Here is a 19880-nt window from a genome sequence, read left to right on the forward strand (position 1 = left end):
GGATAAATAAAATATTGAATAACAGTGTAGAAATATCACAAAACATACATGTATGAAAACATAAATGGTTAAAGTCTTTAGAGTAACTTTATTAAAACAAGTTTGTGTATAAAACATGGTTTACAAAAAAAGATATTTTACACCTATCTGAATGACTACAAACCAATGAACAAATAAACAACATTAAAAAAACATGAATGGAAACACCTCAGAACACTCTCAGGTCAGACACACACAACTGAACGTCTGCCTTAAACAGGTTAATGTGCTGTAAGGGTAAAAACACCACTGATGAAGGAAATGAAATCGGATGACTGATACCATGATAAATCTGCAGTATGAGGAAATGTAACGAAACGTTCACCTGCATAAAAGACACCACCCCAATTACATCATAATCTAACTGGATTCTTCTATCAACATCATGCTCTGGTGCACTATGATATTTCATAAAAAGAAAACTGAAGTATGAGACATGCACTTTGATTTCTATGAGAAAAACCTCATAAAAAAAGGGACGGGTACAACTGTAACAGATACAAAACAGATGATTTAATCAAATATGTTCGACATTGCTTGGACAGAGAATTATACATGAAAAGCATGAGGGAATAGATTTCAGACACATGGGCATCCATATCAGTCAGTCTGTGTTCTCAGACGGTGTCAGTCTTCAACCTTCCCACGGTGGGCTCCGCCGGCCGTCTACGTCTGTCTCCACGTGGTACAGCATGTCTGCCAGCGTGTGTTCAATGACTGCACCCCAACCCATGTCACTCATCTGAGGATTCACGACAAAACCACAATCATCACCATCAAAACTATGAAAGACAACATGGTACAGTAGTTCAAAACATTGCAGATCATTGTACTTTAACTGTATTTAAAGCAGAATTTAATACTGGGCATTATAGCTAAACAAATATTGATATTTATGTACATGCTCTTCAATATGATCAGTCATTGTTGCAAAGTAAAGAGAGATTTCTGAAGGATCATGTGACACTGAAGACTGGAGTAATGATGCTGAAAATTCAGCTTTTATCACAGGAATGTTAAAAATATATTACAATAGAAGTAATTTTTATGTAGTTCAAGCTTAATTGAATTTGCACGTCCCTGATATCGAGCTAGTTAAAGGCTTTTCACGCGTTCATCATGCAGAACCGTCTGTGCGTGATCACGATCCATCCACTCACGCCTCTTTTTTATCAGGTTTTTCCTGCTTTAGCCCACATTCAGTAGTGCCGTTTTGTTCTGGCTTAGTCAGCACATAAAGGCCAATGTTTTGTCATAGCACAATGATACACCATTATACAAAATTTAGTTATTGTTTAATTCAAGCACTTTTTGTTTTCACATACTTTCCAGTCCTTGAATCCATGTGTCTGAAATGTAAGTACTTTTTCAAGAAGTGTGGGAACCCTGAAGCACACGCTTCCCTAGAATGTCATTATGATTAATGCTTCGTCATCCGCAGTATTCATGTCTTCGCTAGAATTAAAGGGCCAAAGCCGGTAATAATAAGGTGTAGTACAAAGTCCACCTGCTTTCAATCATACAATGCATCGGTCTCAGTTTAAAACGAACCATCATTTTGGTATTGCAATTATTTAATGAGCTGTTAACAAAATATCATCTATAACATAACTCAGAGCCCTAGTAGAAATATGCCTTTATTTTGGCAATTACCCATAGGAATATATCAATCAGTACTAATAGGAAAAGTATTCAAGTACTTACTGGTTGATATGTGATGTCTTTTGGTGGGTATTTAAAGTGTGGTCCGAAATTAACAGACACCTGGAGAGAGGAAACAGCATTAACAATTGTATGGGCCCATTGGTTTTGGTTCATAGATTTGTGACGCTCCTTTCAATTGCATCATCTCCACATCATTCATACGGCACCATCTAGAGTATATACAGAGTAACTAATGACAGTTTTTTGATACACGCTTTAAAGCAGGGGTCAAAGATATCTAGGTCAGCTGGACTGGAGGAAACTTCACATTAGCCGCGTTTCCACTGTCGGCCCAAAAGCGGGCGTGCGTGTGCATGCCAGGACCAGTCGCGTTCCCACTGTCACTTCCGGGACTGGATCGGGCCTCGTAAGGGCTTCCTCGGGGTCAACGGCCAGGGTGTTCTGGCTTGAGGAGGGGTTACGAACAGAGGCGGACTTTATCTGAGTCTGGAGACGGCAGCGCCGGATGATTCTGTCAGCTAACATCAGCATTGAAGACTTTTAAAATCATTTACCTCAAAACTCACTTTCATGTTTGAACGCCTTCTGTTAGTGATCCGATGTAGATTCTGATCACCATATAAGGTAGAAATATAAGGTGATGCAAAAGACTATGCACACTAACCATTACCATAGTAAACATGGTAAATATGAACGCTTGAAGAAATCAGACAAATCATAAAGGCTATCACAATCATGTTTTTATTTGATCTGTCAGTAGCCTACTGTCTCGGACTATCATAAAATAAAGCAACTTTTTTTGGGGGAGCTTCCTCTGTTACTATAACTGTAGTCTACTGGGAGAGAGTGCTAAAGCTCACCAGGTCGTATTTTGGGTGGCATATTTGTAGAAATTATGTGATGTGATGTAAATATGTCCTTTAACTACCAAATAAACAGACGCGACTGAATAAGTCTGTTTTCTTTCTTTTTTGAAATAGACCGTAAATGGTAAACCACTTTATTTCTGTATGACTAATGTGGAATCTTGACACATATTAATTCAATATGATCAATGTATCACTTTTTATTGTAAAGCTGTGGTAACACAGCGATTCTTGGGTTTTAAATATTCAAGTATTCACATAAATGCCAGCAAACGGTTACTTTTATCATGTTTGTTTTGCGATCACGCTTTTTCCGGTCATTTCTTTCTGATTAGTTTTCTGATGAAACTTCCATTTGTTGGTGAAATTATGGTTTAGTGTGACGTTGCTCCAGAGAGGCATGTTACTGGCGTGTTTTAGTGAAGCGCTGTGGAGTTTCTGGCCCGACAGTGGAAACGCAGTGTGTTTTGGGCTCGTGCTACAGGCCCGGGGACTTTTAGCCCAGCACGGCCCGTTTAAAGCCCTGGCTCGCACTAGCCCGACAGTGGAAACGCAGTGTGTTTTGGGCTCGTGCTACAGGCCCGGGGGCTAAGAGCCCGGCACGGCCCGTTTAAAGCCCTGGCTCGCACTGGCCCGACAGTGGAAACGCAGTGTGTTTTGGGCTCGGTGCTACAGGCCCGGGGACTTTTAGCCCAGCACAGCCCGTTTAAAGCCCTGGCTCGCACTAGCCCAACAGTGGAAACGCAGTGTGTTTTGGGCTCGTGCTACAGGCCCGGAGCTAAGAGCCCGGCACGGCCCGTTTAAAGCCCTGGCTTGCACTGGCCCGACAGTGGAAACGCAGTGTGTTTTGGGCTCGGTGCTACAGGCCCGGGGACTTTTAGCCCAGCACGGCCCGTTTAAAGCCCTGGCTCGCACTAGCCCGACAGTGGAAACGCAGTGTGTTTTGGGCTCGTGCTACAGGCCCGGGGACTTTTAGCCCAGCACGGCCCGTTTAAAGCCCTGGCTCGCACTGGCCCGACAGTGGAAACGCAGTGTGTTTTGGGCTCGTGCTACAGGCCCGGGGACTTTTAGCCCAGCACGGCCCGTTTAAAGCCCTGGCTCGCACTGGCCCGACAGTGGAAACGCAGTGTGTTTTGGGCTCGTGCTACAGGCCCGGGGGCTAAGAGCCCGGCACGGCCCGTTTAAAGCCCTGGCTCGCACTAGCCCGACAGTGGAAACGCAGTGTGTTTTGGGCTCGTGCTACAGGCCCGGGGGCTAAGAGCCCGGCACGGCCCGTTTAAAGCCCTGGCTCGCACTGGCCCGACAGTGGAAACGCAGTGTGTTTTGGGCTCGTGCTACAGGCCCGGGGGCTAAGAGCCCGGCACGGCCCGTTTAAAGCCCTGGCTCGCACTAGCCCGACAGTGGAAACGCAGTGTGTTTTGGGCTCGTGCTACAGGCCCGGGGGCTAAGAGCCCGGCATGGCCCGTTTAAAGCCCTGGCTCGCACTAGCCCGACAGTGGAAACGCAGTGTGTTTTGGGCTCGTGCTACAGGCCCGACCGCTAAGAGCCCGGCACGGCCCGTTTAAAGCCCTGGCTTGCACTGGCCCGACAGTGGAAACGCAGTGTGTTTTGGGCTCGGTGCTACAGGCCCGGGGACTTTTAGCCCAGCACAGCCCGTTTAAAGCCCTGGCTCGCACTAGCCCAACAGTGGAAACGCAGTGTGTTTTGGGCTCGTGCTACAGGCCCGGGGGCTAAGAGCCCGGCACGGCCCGTTTAAAGCCCTGGCTCGCACTGGCCCGACAGTGGAAACGCAGTGTGTTTTGGGCTCGTGCTACAGGCCCGGGGGCTAAGAGCCCGGCACGGCCCGTTTAAAGCCATGGCTCGCACTGGCCCGACAGTGGAAACGCAGTGTGTTTTGGGCTCGTGCTACAGGCCCGGGGGCTAAGAGCCCGGCACGGCCCGTTTAAAGCCATGGCTCGCACTGGCCCGACAGTGGAAACGCAGTGTGTTTTGGGCTCGTGCTACAGGCCCGGGGGCTAAGAGCCCGGCACGGCCCGTTTAAAGCCATGGCTCGCACTGGCCCGACAGTGGAAACGCAGTGTGTTTTGGGCTCGTGCTACAGGCCCGGGGGCTAAGAGCCCGGCACGGCCCATTTAAAGCCCTGACTCGCACTGGCCCGACAGTGGAAACGCAGTGTGTTTTGGGCTCGGTGCTACAGGCCCGGGGGCTAAGAGCCCGGCACGGCCCGTTTAAAGCCCTGGCTCGCACTGGCCCGACATTGGAAACGCAGGGTGTTTTGGGCTTGTGCTACAGGCCCGGGGACTTTTAGCCCAGCACAGCCCGTTTAAAGCCCTGGCTCGCACTAGCCCGACAGTGGAAACGCGGCTATGCGGTTATGTGGGCCGAATAAAAACGAGGACATGAACTGTGATGCCGTGAAAATGAATCACCCACAGACACAGTTACAGATAGAAAGCACAAATTTGCAAGTGTACTACCTCTTAAAAGATTTGGGGTCAGTAAGTATATAAAAAAAAAAGTATATATATATATATATATATATATATATATATATATATATATATTTATTCTGTATATATGCATTAAATTGATCATTAGTGACGGTAAAAAGAAATTTATAAATGTTACAAAAGATTCTATATTTCAATTAAATGCAGTTCTTTTGAAATGTCTATTCATAAAAGTATCCTGAAAAATGTATCAGTTATGAAGGAGCACAATTGTTTTAAACATTGATAAATCAGAAAATGTTTCTTGAGCAGCAAATCATCATATTAGAATGATTTCTGAAGGATCATGTGACACTGAAGACTGGAGTAATGATGCTGAAAATTCAGCGTTGATCACAGTAATAAATTACATATTCCATATATTACTGTTTTTACTGTATTTATCAAATAAATGTAGCCTTGGAGAGCAGAAGAGTCTTTTCAAAAACAATTAAAATCTTTTCGACCCCAGAATTGTGGCGGTGCATAATCAAAGGCAAGATCCACAATAAATCAAGTAAATCAAAAGTAAATCAAGTAAAAAGTAAATCAAAGCGCTTCTTTCCTGCTGCATATAAACAAAGAATATCTGTTGAAATATTTTGTCTAGATTTACTCACAAAAAAGGGAAAAGCTGACTTTTTAGGGTACGTTTGGAAGACAACAATGTTCTAAAAACTGAAAGGTTTTTCCTTTGCATTTTTGAAAAGTTCTGCATGCAGACTACAATGTTGTCGAAACGATCCCCGTTCACCCGGACCTGCGAAAACGAGAATACGCTGTATTATGCAAGCCAGCCCAGTAGCTGGCGATTTAAGAAATACTACACACCTGCACACATAAGTATTTTTCTACTGAGCGGTGAATACAAACAATCATGATCAAGGTAAATAATGCGTCTCTGCTGGTCGTAGTAGTGGTATTGATGTAGTGAATCTACACTTTGCTGGAGAAGAGTTAATATATTCAGTATCTTGACTAGCACAAACACAGTCCTGTAGTCGTTTGGGTTGTTAAGTACTAACGTGTGCCTATAGACTGAACACTTAATACGCATGACGTCATAAAATGGAAGACGTTTTTGTAGGCGGAGACAAAAACTTTTATCGTTTTCAAAAACTTGCACTAAGAAACCTTTTTTAAAAATTCTGCATTTTCAGGCCCCCAAAATGCCATTGTAGTGTAAAGAAACAAACAAAAAGAATAAAAAGTTTATACCGTGCAGCTCTTGTAGAGGGATATGGCGGGGTAGTACATCCCCTCAAACAGATTCTCATAGGCCACACCTTGATTCGCTCCGTTCTTGAAAAATATCATCTAAAAACAAAAACCTGAGACATCAGTGATGACATCATAATGCAATATTTTGAATGCATCAATACAATGCAATGAAACACTCACTCGGCTGATACTGGTGGGTTTTAAATTCTTCTCGGCCTTGTCCACGTAATCTTTCTCTTCAAAGTACAAGTAGCTTTTGAATTTGATCAGCGCCTTTGAGGAGAATCAACAATATTATCACTTAAGTTGACATTAATTTTATCCTTCAGGCGAGCACTAGCACAGAGATGACCTCCAAGCCGATGACATGAACTAAAAGTAAAAATCATACCAGAATGTTTTTAAAAAAATAAATAAAAGAACAAACTATTCAGTTTGTTCATACCTTGTCCTTGTACGTGTCAGGCAGAGCCTTGGCGGTTTCGGTCTCGTCTGGAAGCTGGATGAAAAAGCCCAAGATGTCACCCTGACCGTAGCCGTCAGAGTAATGCTTTCCCAAGGACTGATGGAAGCGTGTTCCTTTCTTACTGCGCCACGAGTAGCTGAACTTATCATAACCCAGAGGAGCTTGAAGGTTTCCTGGGATAAAAGACATATGAACACTGTAAATACACAAGAAGAGTATATTGCCGTATAAGTTGCACCAAGTCAAAATTGCATTGTTAAGAGAGTAAAAAACACACACACAAAGGTAAATCAAACCCAAAAATAGTTCCCCTGACTCCAAAACAAATTATTTAAATGTAATGGTACAGAAGTGAAATGAAAAATAAATACATTTATTATTTTAAAAAAAACTTTATAAAGTATTATTTTATTGTAATAAAATAGTACAAATATGAATACTTGAGCAGCAAATCATCATATTAGAATGATTTCTGAAGAATCATGTGACACTGAATACTGGAGTAATGATGATGAAAATTCAGCTTTGATCACAGGAATAAATTACATATTTCCACATATTACTGTTTTCACTGTATATATCAAATAAATGCAGCCTTGGAGAGCAGAAGAGACTTTCAAAAACAATTCAAATCAAATAGCTTTTCCTTATAAGGACTATAAGGAAAGCTACAGCAACTGTTAGCAGGCTGAAAAGCGGTTACAGGACAGACCTAAAGGCTGCGACCAGCCCAGCCGAGCCGCAGTGTCCGGAGGCATCTCGTCCACAGTGACCTCAAAATACCACGAGCCCTTTCTGACCCCATGTGACGCTCGGACCATCGAGTAGCCCTTCTCTCCGGTCACTGTCAAGCGGTCATCTGAAATCTTTAACTGTGGAGCTGAAACAGTCAAAAAGATGGTAAACCACCATGCACAAGGTTTATTTTGATTGGCTGTTCTGGGGTGTGTTTCCCGTACAATGCTGCATCGTTGAAAAAAACAACTAGCTAGTCACGACTGTTTATCGAAACCATATTGTTGCAAAGTGGTCGTCAACCACTTTGGTTTATGGTGTCACGCACGTGGTGGAGTAATAACTACTTTTTTTAGTTCTGTTCGAGATTGAATTAACGCTTGATGTTTTGATATAAATTACAGACATGGCATCTAAGGACTATTTCTTATTTTTCTCAGTTATCTTGCTTTATTTCCAGATTCAATCATCGGCTCGTTCTTACATAGTAGAGCACGTTCACACATGCGCACTCTTCAAAAACGGTGCTTTAAATCTCTTGACAAACTAAAAGACGTAAATGACATTTGTATGTATTCTAAATAAAATATATAGTGTAGATAGTACTGAATGCCAGCTTGGTTATTTGGCTCAGGATAAAGATTTATTGAGTCCACATGTCATGCAAACAAGAAACTCTGCTTCTAACCACAGATCGAGAGCTGTTGTTCCAAATACAAAACTTTACGATTCTGTTTGCGAATGTTCGTTGGAACGATGGTTTCGGGAAACACCGACTTGTTGAACTATTCTGATAACGACAGAACTCGAACATAGTTGGCTAACGATGCTTTTGGGAAACGCACCCCTGGATGACACATGTACCTCTGTCGTGCAGCGCCAGCAGCACTCGCTCATAGAGACACGCGCGGTACAGGTCTCCAGGGATGGGCTTCCCGGCCCAGCAGTCCAACTCCAGTTTCTCCGGGTCAGGAGCGTGAGGATCCGGCTCGGCTAGGATGTAGCGATACCCGTCCTTGTTGAAGGGGTGCTCAAGAGGGTAACCATGAGGTGGCAGGCGTTGCGCTGAGAACAGCGGGTCACTAAAACAAAGAGTAATGTTTTGCTCCGTTCAGGATTTTTTTGCATTTACAAAACAGATCGGGTGAACTTTCATTTCATGTCGTCTTTAAAGGATTAGTTCACTTAGAATCACATCTATAGTTCACATCTTGTCATCCAAGATGTTCATGTCTTTCTTTCTTCAGTCAAAAAGAAATTAAGGTTCTTGAGGGAAAAATTCCAGGATTTTTCTCCATATAATGGACTTCAACGGTTATCAACGGGTAGAAGGTCCAAATTACAGTTTCAATTCAGCCTCAAAGAGCTCTACACGATCCAAGCTGATGAATAAGAGTCTTATCTAGTCAAACCATCGGTCATTTTCAAAAAAAAAAATATATATATTTGTATACTTTTTAACCACAGATGCTCATCTTGCACCAGCTTTGATGCGCCACACATTACGTAATCACGTTATAAGGTCAAGCGTGACGTAGGCGGAAGTACCAACCTAGTGTTTACAAAGCGAACGTGCAAAGACTTAAGTCAAATGCCATTTACATAAAAAAATAATAAATAAAAGGTAAATCAACGATGTCAGACGATTCCAAAGCTGGAGGAGAAAATGAGAGTTGCCGCGTACGTCAGGTTACCACCACCTGACCTTTCCAGCGTGATTACGTAATGCGTGAAGTCGCAAGACGAGCATTTCTGGTTAAAAAGTATATAAATGCTAATTTTTTTTAGAAAATGACCGATGGTTTCGCTAGATAAGACACTTATTCCTTGGCTGGGATCATGTAGAGCCCTTGGAAACTGCACTGAAACTGCAATTTGGACCTTCAACGCATTAAAGGTCCATATCTCCAATATGGAGAAAAATCCTGGAATGTTCTCCTCAACCTTAATTTCTTTTCGACTGAAGAAAGACATGAATATCTTGGATGACATTGGGGTAAATTATCAGGAAATTTTTATTCTGAAGTGAACTAATCCTTTAAGATGTGCTTGTTGTCGTACCTGCGGGTTCTCTTGGCCGTTCCAGCTGTGGCGCCATCTTGTTGCTGCTGTTGTTTGCGTTTGGCTCCTCTGCCTTTTCCTGTAGCCGCTGGAGGAAGCCCACCTGTGACAGATCCATACCAGTCTCGGTTCAAAAACTGAAGCAGAATCAACCTCAGCCTGATTTACATGCTCTGATCATCCAAAGCTAACTTAAAGGTGCAGTATGTGAGATTGACAGCTAGCGGTTGAAATTGGTCCAAATCTAAAATAGCGGAGAGAGTTGTTTTCCCCGCTCCTCCTGCTCAGAATCAAAGCTCACGCAGGTTGCCAGATTGAAGACACGCAACAGGAACGAGCGCAATTGACAATGGAAGACAAGACTTACGCAAGTTGAGGAGTTGATTTATGATGAGTTGATATTGTGTTTAATATACTCCAGTTCATAAAGATTTTTAGATGGGTGCGGAGGCTTTTAGTAGAGCCCGACCGATATGGATTTATGGGGGCCGATACCGATATTATAAAAAAAAAGCCCGATATCGATATATCGGCCGATATTATTTATGTGTATATTATAATACAGTAGCAATATTATTTATGTGTATATTATAGTACAGTACCAGTTAAAAGTTTCCCATTCCCAAGACACACTTTCCCATTCGTGTGTACAAACTTTTGACTGGTACTGTAAATAGAATACACAGTATACATACACAGAATATAAACACGTTTTGCAATGATCACTCAAATGTTGTGATCAAACACTTGTGGCAAAAATGTGTAATGGAGGCAGGGTGAATGATAGAATGAGAATGAAACATTTGAGCTGTAACCAAACTAGTTTGTATTGTATGATCTTTTCTATATTATATTCTAAATACGGTTGCATAATCTTCACTAATGACTTTGTCTTTTAATTTAGTCACGTTATGTAAAAAAAAATTTGTATCAATAATATATCAAAAGTGTCACTGGCAAAACCTTATTATCTTCTATTATTAGTCTTAATTCCTCTAGTCTCTACCAGTGGAGGAAGAACTCCATAATGAAAACATAACCATAATGAAAACATGTTTAATTTCATATGTACAGTACTTTTATACTATTTTAAATTAGTCAGCAAAATGTACCAATGTACTACTATTTACGGAAAATGGCCCTATATAAAGTGTTGTAATTATATAAATTATTGGAATATTGCTTGATGTTGTAACGTAGCGTTATAGGCAGAATGAGCTTTAACACTGTCTCTACACCAGACGCGGGCGTTGTCGCTCTGCTGGACAAACTATGTAGTAACAAAATTAACAAGCATTTTATCCGCTTTATATGTTTTGTAAAAAAAATAAATGAAAAAATAAATAAAAATCACATCGGCGGCATATGTGCCGATACCGATATATCTGCGACATGCTCATATCGGCAGACCGATAAATCGGTCGGCCTCTACATTTTAGGTCGGGTAGAATCTGATCTCTGACCCAGTTTGTTCGCTGGCTGCAATGTGCTGTTTTCCGACAACTGGCATCCTGTGGTGGTGAAATACAATTGGGTAAATTGGCAACGTGCGTTTTCGCATGGACTAAAACAGACATTTCAAAGTAAATTAACTGACAGTAGAAGTGTTTTCTAGAGAAAACAGTATGTAAACTCAGCATGTTTCCTAAATATCAGCAAACATATGGTATTTTTATGCTTTAGTACAGTGAAAAACTTACATACAGCACCTTTAAAGCCAAAACCTAAATGCTTGCAGCAGTTTACAAACAGAGCAGCCCGGCTGAGTGTTGATCAGGGATTGAGTTCAATCTAATGGTCAGCGTTTGACAAACACAACGATAAAGTGTGAAAGCAATATGCTTCAGTGACAGTCCATTGATATGTGCCAAAAGACATGACGGTTAGATTTTCGTTGTCTAACAGGGAAGAGAGGGGGCACAAGCACACAGAAACATGAATAGTGCCGACATCAGGCTGCAGATTGAGGAGACGTGGCCAAAAGGAGCAAGCAAGTCAATCAAGAGGGAAAAGATCAATGCAAAGCGAGGGGAAGTTACAGGAGCACCAAACCAAACACCAGCCTCCGATTTCAAAAGCCACACCAAAAACGATCCATATTCACCTGAAAAACTTGATCCACCTGGAATACAACGCACAGCTTTAAAGGAACTCCCTCAGCATTCAGAATTAAATATGCAACTTTAACAATTTCTAGAGTTTAGAGCATTCAGTCTTACCGTTCAACCCTCCAGCACCTGTGATGGTTGTCACCTGCTTCTGGTTGTCATACGACGGCCCAATATTGCCCAGATCCTGAATAAAACCAAATACAGAACATATAACAAATTCAAATTATAAAATTAGTTTTAAGATTAGTAAAACGGAAAACTGGTTATGTTAGTAGTGTTACTCATTGCGCAGCTCGCCAAGCTTTAATTTGTGGCTTGCATGGCTGTAAATAATACGGTGATATGATCATGCAGTCACCACAGATATTTCATAAAAACATTAAAAACAAGTAGGGCTATAACATAACCCATTAAAAGCTCAAAGTGTCAGTTCTATTACAAATAATTTCGATCAGATTGAAAGAGGTGGTTTATCAAGAGAACATGTAAACACTTGATCGATTGAAAACTGAAAGGATGACGTATGACGCGCTGAACGAGATGTTCTCCTGATGAATAAAGTTTCATATCTTTCTATAATCCTCCTTTCACAGCGCCTGTGAAGTGAAGCAGGACAACAGCTCACCCGTCCTTGTTTCAGATTCTCATCCACAGACGACTGGTTTTGGGCATTTTTACTGCGTGATAAATACAAACAGCACGGCACAACGGTTGTTCCACAACGGACATATGTTCATAGTCTCCAAATTATGACCAGAATTGGATAAATATTAAGTCTGCTGCTTAAAACAAATAAAGAACCAATGTAGGAGAATGGTTAAGCGACAACAGCGGGAAACTTTGTATATTTGTGCAGTGTGCTCATGTCAAAAAATATATTCCGATTTGAATCTTTTGATTTATAAACGCGCACATTAACCCAATCATGTATCACATCACGATGTTTAGCGTCCATGTAAACTACAATACATTCAGATTCATTGTTCGGAATGAATTCAGTCCGGTTGAAACAAAAGTTATGCATGTAAACTAGGCATGTGCCGGTATCAAATTTTCATGCTGCGATTAATTGATTGAGCTTTTATCACGGTATACGGTATTATCACGATATTTTAATTGCACAAGAGAAACAGACGGATTGGGGGTATCTAAAAAAAACTTGCATCACAATGTGTAATTGTGATTGTCAAAACATTAATTTTATTTTTTAGTGACAACATGTTATAATGTTTACATGGTACAGTTACTGAGGCTACTGTTTGTATTATTGCTTAACACAATTTTCATGATTTCAATTAAATTCTTGGATTTAATTTCAATCTTGATTCAATATTGACTCATTTGGATAAATATTAGGTAGGCTACAGTAGATAGCCTGCATTTAATTTTTTCTCAAGAAAAAATATATCTCACATAATGCTGTAAACATACAGAGAGAAATTAAATATAATGCATACAATATAAATATAATAATAATATAAATATAAAAATGTAATATGCCGTAATTTTCATTATAATAACAATTATATAATGACAAGTAAACATATATTAAAATATGTAATATAGTGCACATATTTAGCAAAATACTCCTCTCTATAGCTATTTTCTTATAGTCAACTAAGATTAAATGGCTTTCCTGAGGTAAATGTAACGTTCTGTGACATAATTTTCTCCTGCAGTGTTATTGACCTCTTTCCGTGGTTGAAAAACACTGATTGATCGAAAGTACGTACCTTTCGGTGGGTTGTACTGTATCTTTAATAAAAAGTAACAGATGATCTGTTTACTTGAACTGAGGCGCGCGATCTGTCACGTCATTTACAAGCACCAAAACAGTATTTATTGTCTGAATTTCGTTATAAAACCTGAGAGCTGATATTTTTTTCATATCAAAAGTAACCTGCTCTGTCTAGTCTGTCGGTGTCAGTGTCCTCTTTGCTCCGCGATTTTTCTCTGCGTGAGAAAATGGATGTGTGGCGCGAGACCGTGTGAAAGTGTCAATTGCGTGAGTCTCAAGCTGCTGAATGCGTGAGAGTTGGCAGCCATGCGGGGGATAAATAGTCGGCAGCGTTCCTCCTTCCGCCGTGCTTCTTTTCCATGTGAGGATTGTTTACATTAGACTAGAGTGCACACTGCATTCACACAGTGCTTCTACATGTGATGTGGGGATTGTTTACATCAAAGTGCACATGTGTTTTGCGCAGCATATACGCATTGTTTTTTTAAGCGGTTGATGGAAAATAAGCTGATGCGCGTTCTAAAAATCTAAATTCGGATCTATTATTTTTCACGGTATTTCGAAGTCCCCGCGATAACAATATCGTGCATATTCATTACCGCGATTTATCGCATTACCGAATACCGGCACATGTCTAATGTAAACATATCCAGTCTCTGCGGAGTTGCCAGTTATGGAGGTCTTTTCCAGCTCTTAACGCTGCATGTGCTCTTGGATGGTTAGATACACGATGGGCTAATGTAGAAAAAAATTACTTAAGGTCATTCTGGAATCATTATTTTCTGGAAATCCTAATTTTTTTTGTCATTAAGGGAAATCATCTAGCCTCAATTACAAATTTGACTGGTAAATCATAAAGAATGTTTTTTTCCCCACCCTTTTGTATTTATTGCATTGCATATTGTATGTTCGGGGGTGACAGATTGATAAGCAGACATGGTATTTATAACTGGATGTAAATTTTATACTTTGCGGTAAAAATGGCTCTCCTGACTTTGTCCTATCAGTGAGGCACTCATGAAAAAAATAGTGAAGACCACTGGTATACAGAATGCATTCTGTCCGTTTTTTTGCCCCCCAAATAGTCTATCCCACAATGCAACGCTTCCACTTCATTCATAACACTGCTCTACAATTTCTTATAAATCATCTGTTTCAGAGGTAAAATTGACTATTTTTTAATGTATATTGATGTGTTGAATTCAAATTTGACAAATAAAAAAAATTGGGTCCTGTTTCCAAGATAATTAAGTTTTTACGTCTGTGTAAAATGGATGTAAAATTCTAATTTTCAAACCTACCTGTACAATTTTCAGACCATATTTAACATAAATGGTTCATACAGCATTATTTTTTTGCATTATATTTGGAATATCATTTTCTCTTTTTTTCATTGGTTTTCTCAAAGTGATAACATGCACTTACATGATGAAGAACCTAAAACGCTTTATTAATTGCTTAAATTTACCTCTGACACATCGGTTTGATCTTGATGTTGCAAGATCACCAAACAGCAAAGTACAGTCCGATTTAGATTTGCCCTTTTATCGGTTTCTGGTTTGAGTGGCACACGCGCATTCATTTAGTGTTCATAAGTTCAAAAGAGACTTGCTTATGTTAAAGACAAACAGATTTGCGTAATGAAAACCTTTGCTTTGAATTCATTCAGTTGTATTCAATGATCGCTAAACTTTTGCCACTGAATGATACATTTATTTTTTTAGAAATTCTTGATTTTAGATTTTTAGAATACTGAATGGGGGAAAAAGTTGTGAAACAAATATTTTTCCATATTCTGTTTCCTTTTTCCCCCATAGTCATTCAGAACTGGAAATTACTCAAATCAAATTCCATACTTTTCTGAACCGCATTGCAACACAGATAATAACCACTCTGTCTATAAAGTAAGAAAACACTTTAAAAAGAGTTATGGGTGGCACCTGATCAAGCAACCCAAATTTGGGATAGTCCTCTTCAGGGTCTTTGCTGCCGGGGTCGGGATGTTCTTTCACCAGGAAAACATCACGCTCTTTAATCTGAGTCCAAACAACACAAGTCAACCTTTATGAAACTCTATAATCCATATTACAAACATAAAAAAATTAAGAATCAAGAGAATCTCTCAAACATCTTAATTACTCACCATAGTCTTGACAATATTATTTGGCCACGTCAGTTTTCCAGGCCTCTGACGGGTCGTCATACACTCCCAGTATTTGTCAATGAAAGGAATGATGTCCTTTACAAGAAAACAAACAACACCACTGAAACCACAATATGAAAATCATGGCACTACAATCAGTCAGCCTCAGCTGAAAGTGTACCTTATCTTTAGAGAACATTGTTTTGGGATGCTCCTCTTGAGTTCTGGACCTCCATGTCAGATTTGCCAAAGCAGTGAGACACATCTCCTTCAGATCTGTGGACATAAAACCATTCCACAATTAAAAAGATTGGGAAAAAAACATGTTCAGAATGTAATACTGATGTACTTCACTGCACACTACCTATGCAACAATTAGAGATGCACCGGTCATATTTTTTTTTTTTTGTCCGATCTCTATTCTGGACTTGAACACAAACTGCATTGCAATTATTCCCCAAAATGTAATTTTTGTGGAAAATTACAAAGTAGTATTGTAAACCGTCCTGTGTTAACGTCCTGTTTATAGTATTGTTTATACAGAGATGGGACACAAGAACATAAAGAGGAAAGGAGAGCACAGGAAGACGCACCAGAAGACTGTTCGCGATGCTTTGAAAGAGGAAGAAAAATATAAATATTGAATTGGGGTGGGGGTTTATATGAATGTGTCTCTGAAGGGAAACTGACTGTCTTAAGAATAGTTTCGATAGCATTTTCTATTTCTTCTTACCTCCACCAGACCTGCAAACTCCTCAGAGTAAAAAAGGTGACAGTCTTGCGCGGGGTGCAGGGGGTGGGATGGTCGGATGGGGTCCAAAAATCTTAATTTTTGAGATTTTAATATGCAAACGACACATTTCTGAGCGCTTTATTAAACAGAAATTTGCTGTTGGTGTATTAGCCTAAAACAACATGCTCGCCAGATTGTCTATCTAAATAGCCCTATGTTGTTAGAAATTACTGTTTACCAGGTTTTAGGTCATTTCCTTGATTTAATTTGTTTTATTCTTTTTTTAAATTAAAACTAACATCATAAATTATGATTTTTTTTTTTACTTTGAGCAATTCTGGAGCTATAATTGACTCTTCTTAGGAGCATATAAAACAAAACAGCTCCTTGGAAAAAATGAAATCTAATATTGTAGTAGTTATAAACAAAGGTTTATTTTAGTTCAGATTAGTTTGAGGGCAGCAATTGTATTCATAATGTCAAAATAAAACCGACGTAATGTTACTTGAAGGCATTATAGCCTACTATTCCTGCCAAACTTCCATGGTTGCAGTTAGTGTTACTACAGTAAGTCCATGCTGAATGTTGCTGATCTGTGGACACTGGGTAGTTCATTCATGGCACAATGTTTCTTCCTGGTTTCCACGTCAGTGCTGTTTTGTCCGTTAATAACAGACAAATGTGAATGTTTCTCACTAGATCTCGCAGGAGTCGCAGCGATGTTATTACTTTTGTGGCAAATTCAAATGCTTCCTTTACTGGATCTCTTATTAGCGCTGTGTAGTAACAGTGTCGCTTGATCAAGATCGGCTCGCGCTACTTTGGTCCAAACTGATAAACGGTCCGTCAACCACACAATAACTAGAAGTTTCGTTCCGCTTGCATTACGTTTGCCATTTTATGTTGGGCAATGTTGTGGTGGCTCAGGCGGATTATGAGCGCGCTTACCAAGCGCAACGCGCCTACATTTGAAATAACGAAATTTTGGTCAGCAGAAAAAATGGCGTACCCCCTCCCCTAAAAAAAAAAAAACTCCCGGTTCTACACAATTCACGTAAATGACCCAATTGACCAAGAAAACGGCGATTGTCGCCGAAAAGCGACAAGTTTGCAGGTACGCTCCACATAAAGTAGTGTTTATAAGCGCAAAAATGGAAATGTACAGCAAAAACCAAGAATATGATATATATATATATATATAGTCAGTCTGCTGTTTTGGTTTTGTGCAAGTATGTTTATGTAGAATCATTTCTCAAATCTAGAGTCAGACCACTCTGTTTAAAAACAACTGCTCATACTACATGTTTGTAGAATCTTTGCAGTAGTTGCCTCTCATTTCAAATGGCTACAGAGATTTTCTATTTAAGTTTGGCTTGTAATGTGCTCACTAATTCAACAAATCCACTCACTTGCTTGTTTCCTCAAAAAGTATGTGTTCCCACTGTGGTGACACACGTTGCAGTGAAACACATAGTTTGTCATGAACGGCAGGCAAGTTCTGCAGGAATGAGAAAACAGACGGCGTAAGTACATGCACGTGTGACACCCGTCCATCTCAGATAATAAAGAGAGCAACGCACGCCGTGTCAATGCTGAACGTGTCTGCTGTAAACCACTTCATGCAAAGCGCACACTGCAGCTCCACTTCCCCCAGCTGACGGCCGCTCTCATCGTCTCCAGAACCCGTCTGTGTGTCCGCCGCCTCAGAACTGTCCCCGGCCGTGTCCTGAGGACCCAAACACACACAATGTTATGTTGTTCTGAAAACCTGCTTGAAAGTCACCATGAAACAGCACATTCTTTAGCCATTTGACTTCTGTAATGGTTATAGCTGAATTTAACTCATTTCAAAATTGATGTACTTTATAGTTATTGAACAAAAATGAATCAACACTGAACTGGATTCATCTGAATAATGACACTATTGTCTTTTTAGAGCTGCTTTACAGCAGAATTGAATTGAGTTCTGTTTACATCAATGAATCATTATTGTTCTTTTTATTTCTGTAAATCTACTTTGAAAAAATCTCTATTGTATAAAGCACGATAGAAATAAAGGTAACTTGACATTTCAAGTGACAGAATATTCAATGAGGTATTAGGACTTTTATATACAAAATGTTATATTTAATTATCCATTGGGAATTGATTTCAATAAAATAATTAAGAAGCAGTGGTGTTAATGTTAAATAAAACGAAAACTATTGAAAAAATCAGTAATTGAAATAAAGCTGAAATAAATTATATATATATATTATTAGATGAAAAACTTTAACTTAAACAACATGTTTGACTAGCCTAACTGAAATGGGTCTATGTTTGTGTTTGTGTTTATGTTAAAGTACTAAAATTGAAATTAAAGCAACATAAATATGAATATATGAACATACATAAAATAAAAATGACTAAAGTAAATAAACAATTGCTAAAACTAAAATTTAAATGAAAACTAAAAATATAAAAATAAAGGCTAATTCAAAATATTAATAAATACTATAATAGTATATAAATACAAAAATAGCAGTTAAGAAGACAAACAATATGTGAAATAGTGAAAATCATACACAATAAGAGAAGTAATGCGTGTTATATTTATAAAGTACACTTCCTCATGGGTCAAACACAATACCATTGTATCTTTTCCACTGGAAGACTCAGTCTCCATGTTTGTGGTCAGATCTCCAAATGAAGAATCGCTGCAAAAACACACATGTGAGAATATGAGATATAAAACTGCCAGGACTGATCAGTAACTAATTCATTAAGGGGGTCATATCATAACCACGAGCTCATTCACACATCACAGCCCACATTTAACGTTACATATCAACACCACTGACATCTATATATCATTTATTATGCAGTTGATCATCAGCACTTATTTACTATACAGCTCTGATGAGTGACAGCATGCAAATCACAACAGAGGTGGGGTGTATGAATTAAATTAAACTCAGTCAGAGTAACGAATATTTTGTTTTGGCAAGGACCTTTAGGGTAAATACGGTAATATCATGTTTATTTACAGTAAGAACTATCAGTATATTCATTAAATAAGCGTCAAATTAAAGATCGCAGGGGGCAAATCTCAAATAAATAAGACGAAACATCGTGAAAACACCATCAATTCATTGTAACACTTGACTCGAGTGCTGCTGTGGTGTTTATGCGTTAAAAAGCGATATTAATATCACAGAGATGCACTATAGATCTGTTCATGTGTTTAATTACCCAATATCAGTGTTTTCATTGAATAAAGTGAGTTTTAATTGGTTCTCACCCGTCTGCTGTGTCTCTCTCGGTCACAGAACGCGCCTCAGCAGCCATCTTTCAAATGACGACCAGAGATTCTAATCTCGCGATAACACAGCGGCTTCATCGCTGCCATACTGTCCGTGATCCACCGATCCACCCTGTGGCCACACACACACTGACACCTGTCGGATAGATGTTGAATTACTGTGGAAAGCAGTAGTATTATAGTATAGTATAGTATAGTATAGTATAGTATAGTATAGTATAGTATAGTATAGTATAGTATTTTAAAAAGACTTGATCTTTTTAACCATGTGTTGTTTGTCCTTCAAGGTTATTTATTTATTTGTTTTTTGTA

General features: G+C 39.6%; 1 protein-coding gene across 6 annotated transcripts; it reads right to left on the reverse strand.

The window, feature by feature from the left end:
* Positions 1 to 68: 68 nt before the first annotated feature.
* On the reverse strand, positions 69 to 19699 carry ash2l (ash2 like, histone lysine methyltransferase complex subunit). 6 transcript variants are annotated; one of them, XM_077243737.1, is made up of 17 exons: positions 19548 to 19677; positions 18897 to 18963; positions 17848 to 17993; positions 17677 to 17765; positions 15716 to 15810; positions 15535 to 15630; positions 15332 to 15427; positions 11762 to 11837; positions 11647 to 11682; positions 9543 to 9645; positions 8346 to 8563; positions 7459 to 7626; positions 6726 to 6919; positions 6461 to 6553; positions 6278 to 6376; positions 1744 to 1803; positions 69 to 781 (listed from the first exon to the last, which is right to left on the reverse strand). In XM_077243737.1, the coding sequence occupies exons 1-17, from the start codon at positions 19592 to 19594 to the stop codon at positions 674 to 676; spliced, it is 1791 nt and encodes a 596-aa protein (XP_077099852.1). In that variant the 5' UTR covers positions 19595 to 19677; the 3' UTR covers positions 69 to 673. The 6 variants fall into 6 exon arrangements, with proteins under 6 accessions (XP_077099852.1, XP_077099854.1, XP_077099856.1 ...); XM_077243739.1 differs by having other exon boundaries at positions 11647 to 11664; positions 19548 to 19674; XM_077243741.1 differs by lacking the exon at positions 19548 to 19677 and adding an exon at positions 19412 to 19435.
* Between the last annotated feature and the right edge of the window lie 181 nt (positions 19700 to 19880).

This window comes from Siphateles boraxobius, unplaced genomic scaffold (assembly GCF_051911475.1).
Source record: "Siphateles boraxobius isolate OS27281-9 unplaced genomic scaffold, OSU_SipBor_1 25, whole genome shotgun sequence".
Lineage (NCBI taxonomy): Eukaryota > Metazoa > Chordata > Actinopteri > Cypriniformes > Leuciscidae > Siphateles > Siphateles boraxobius.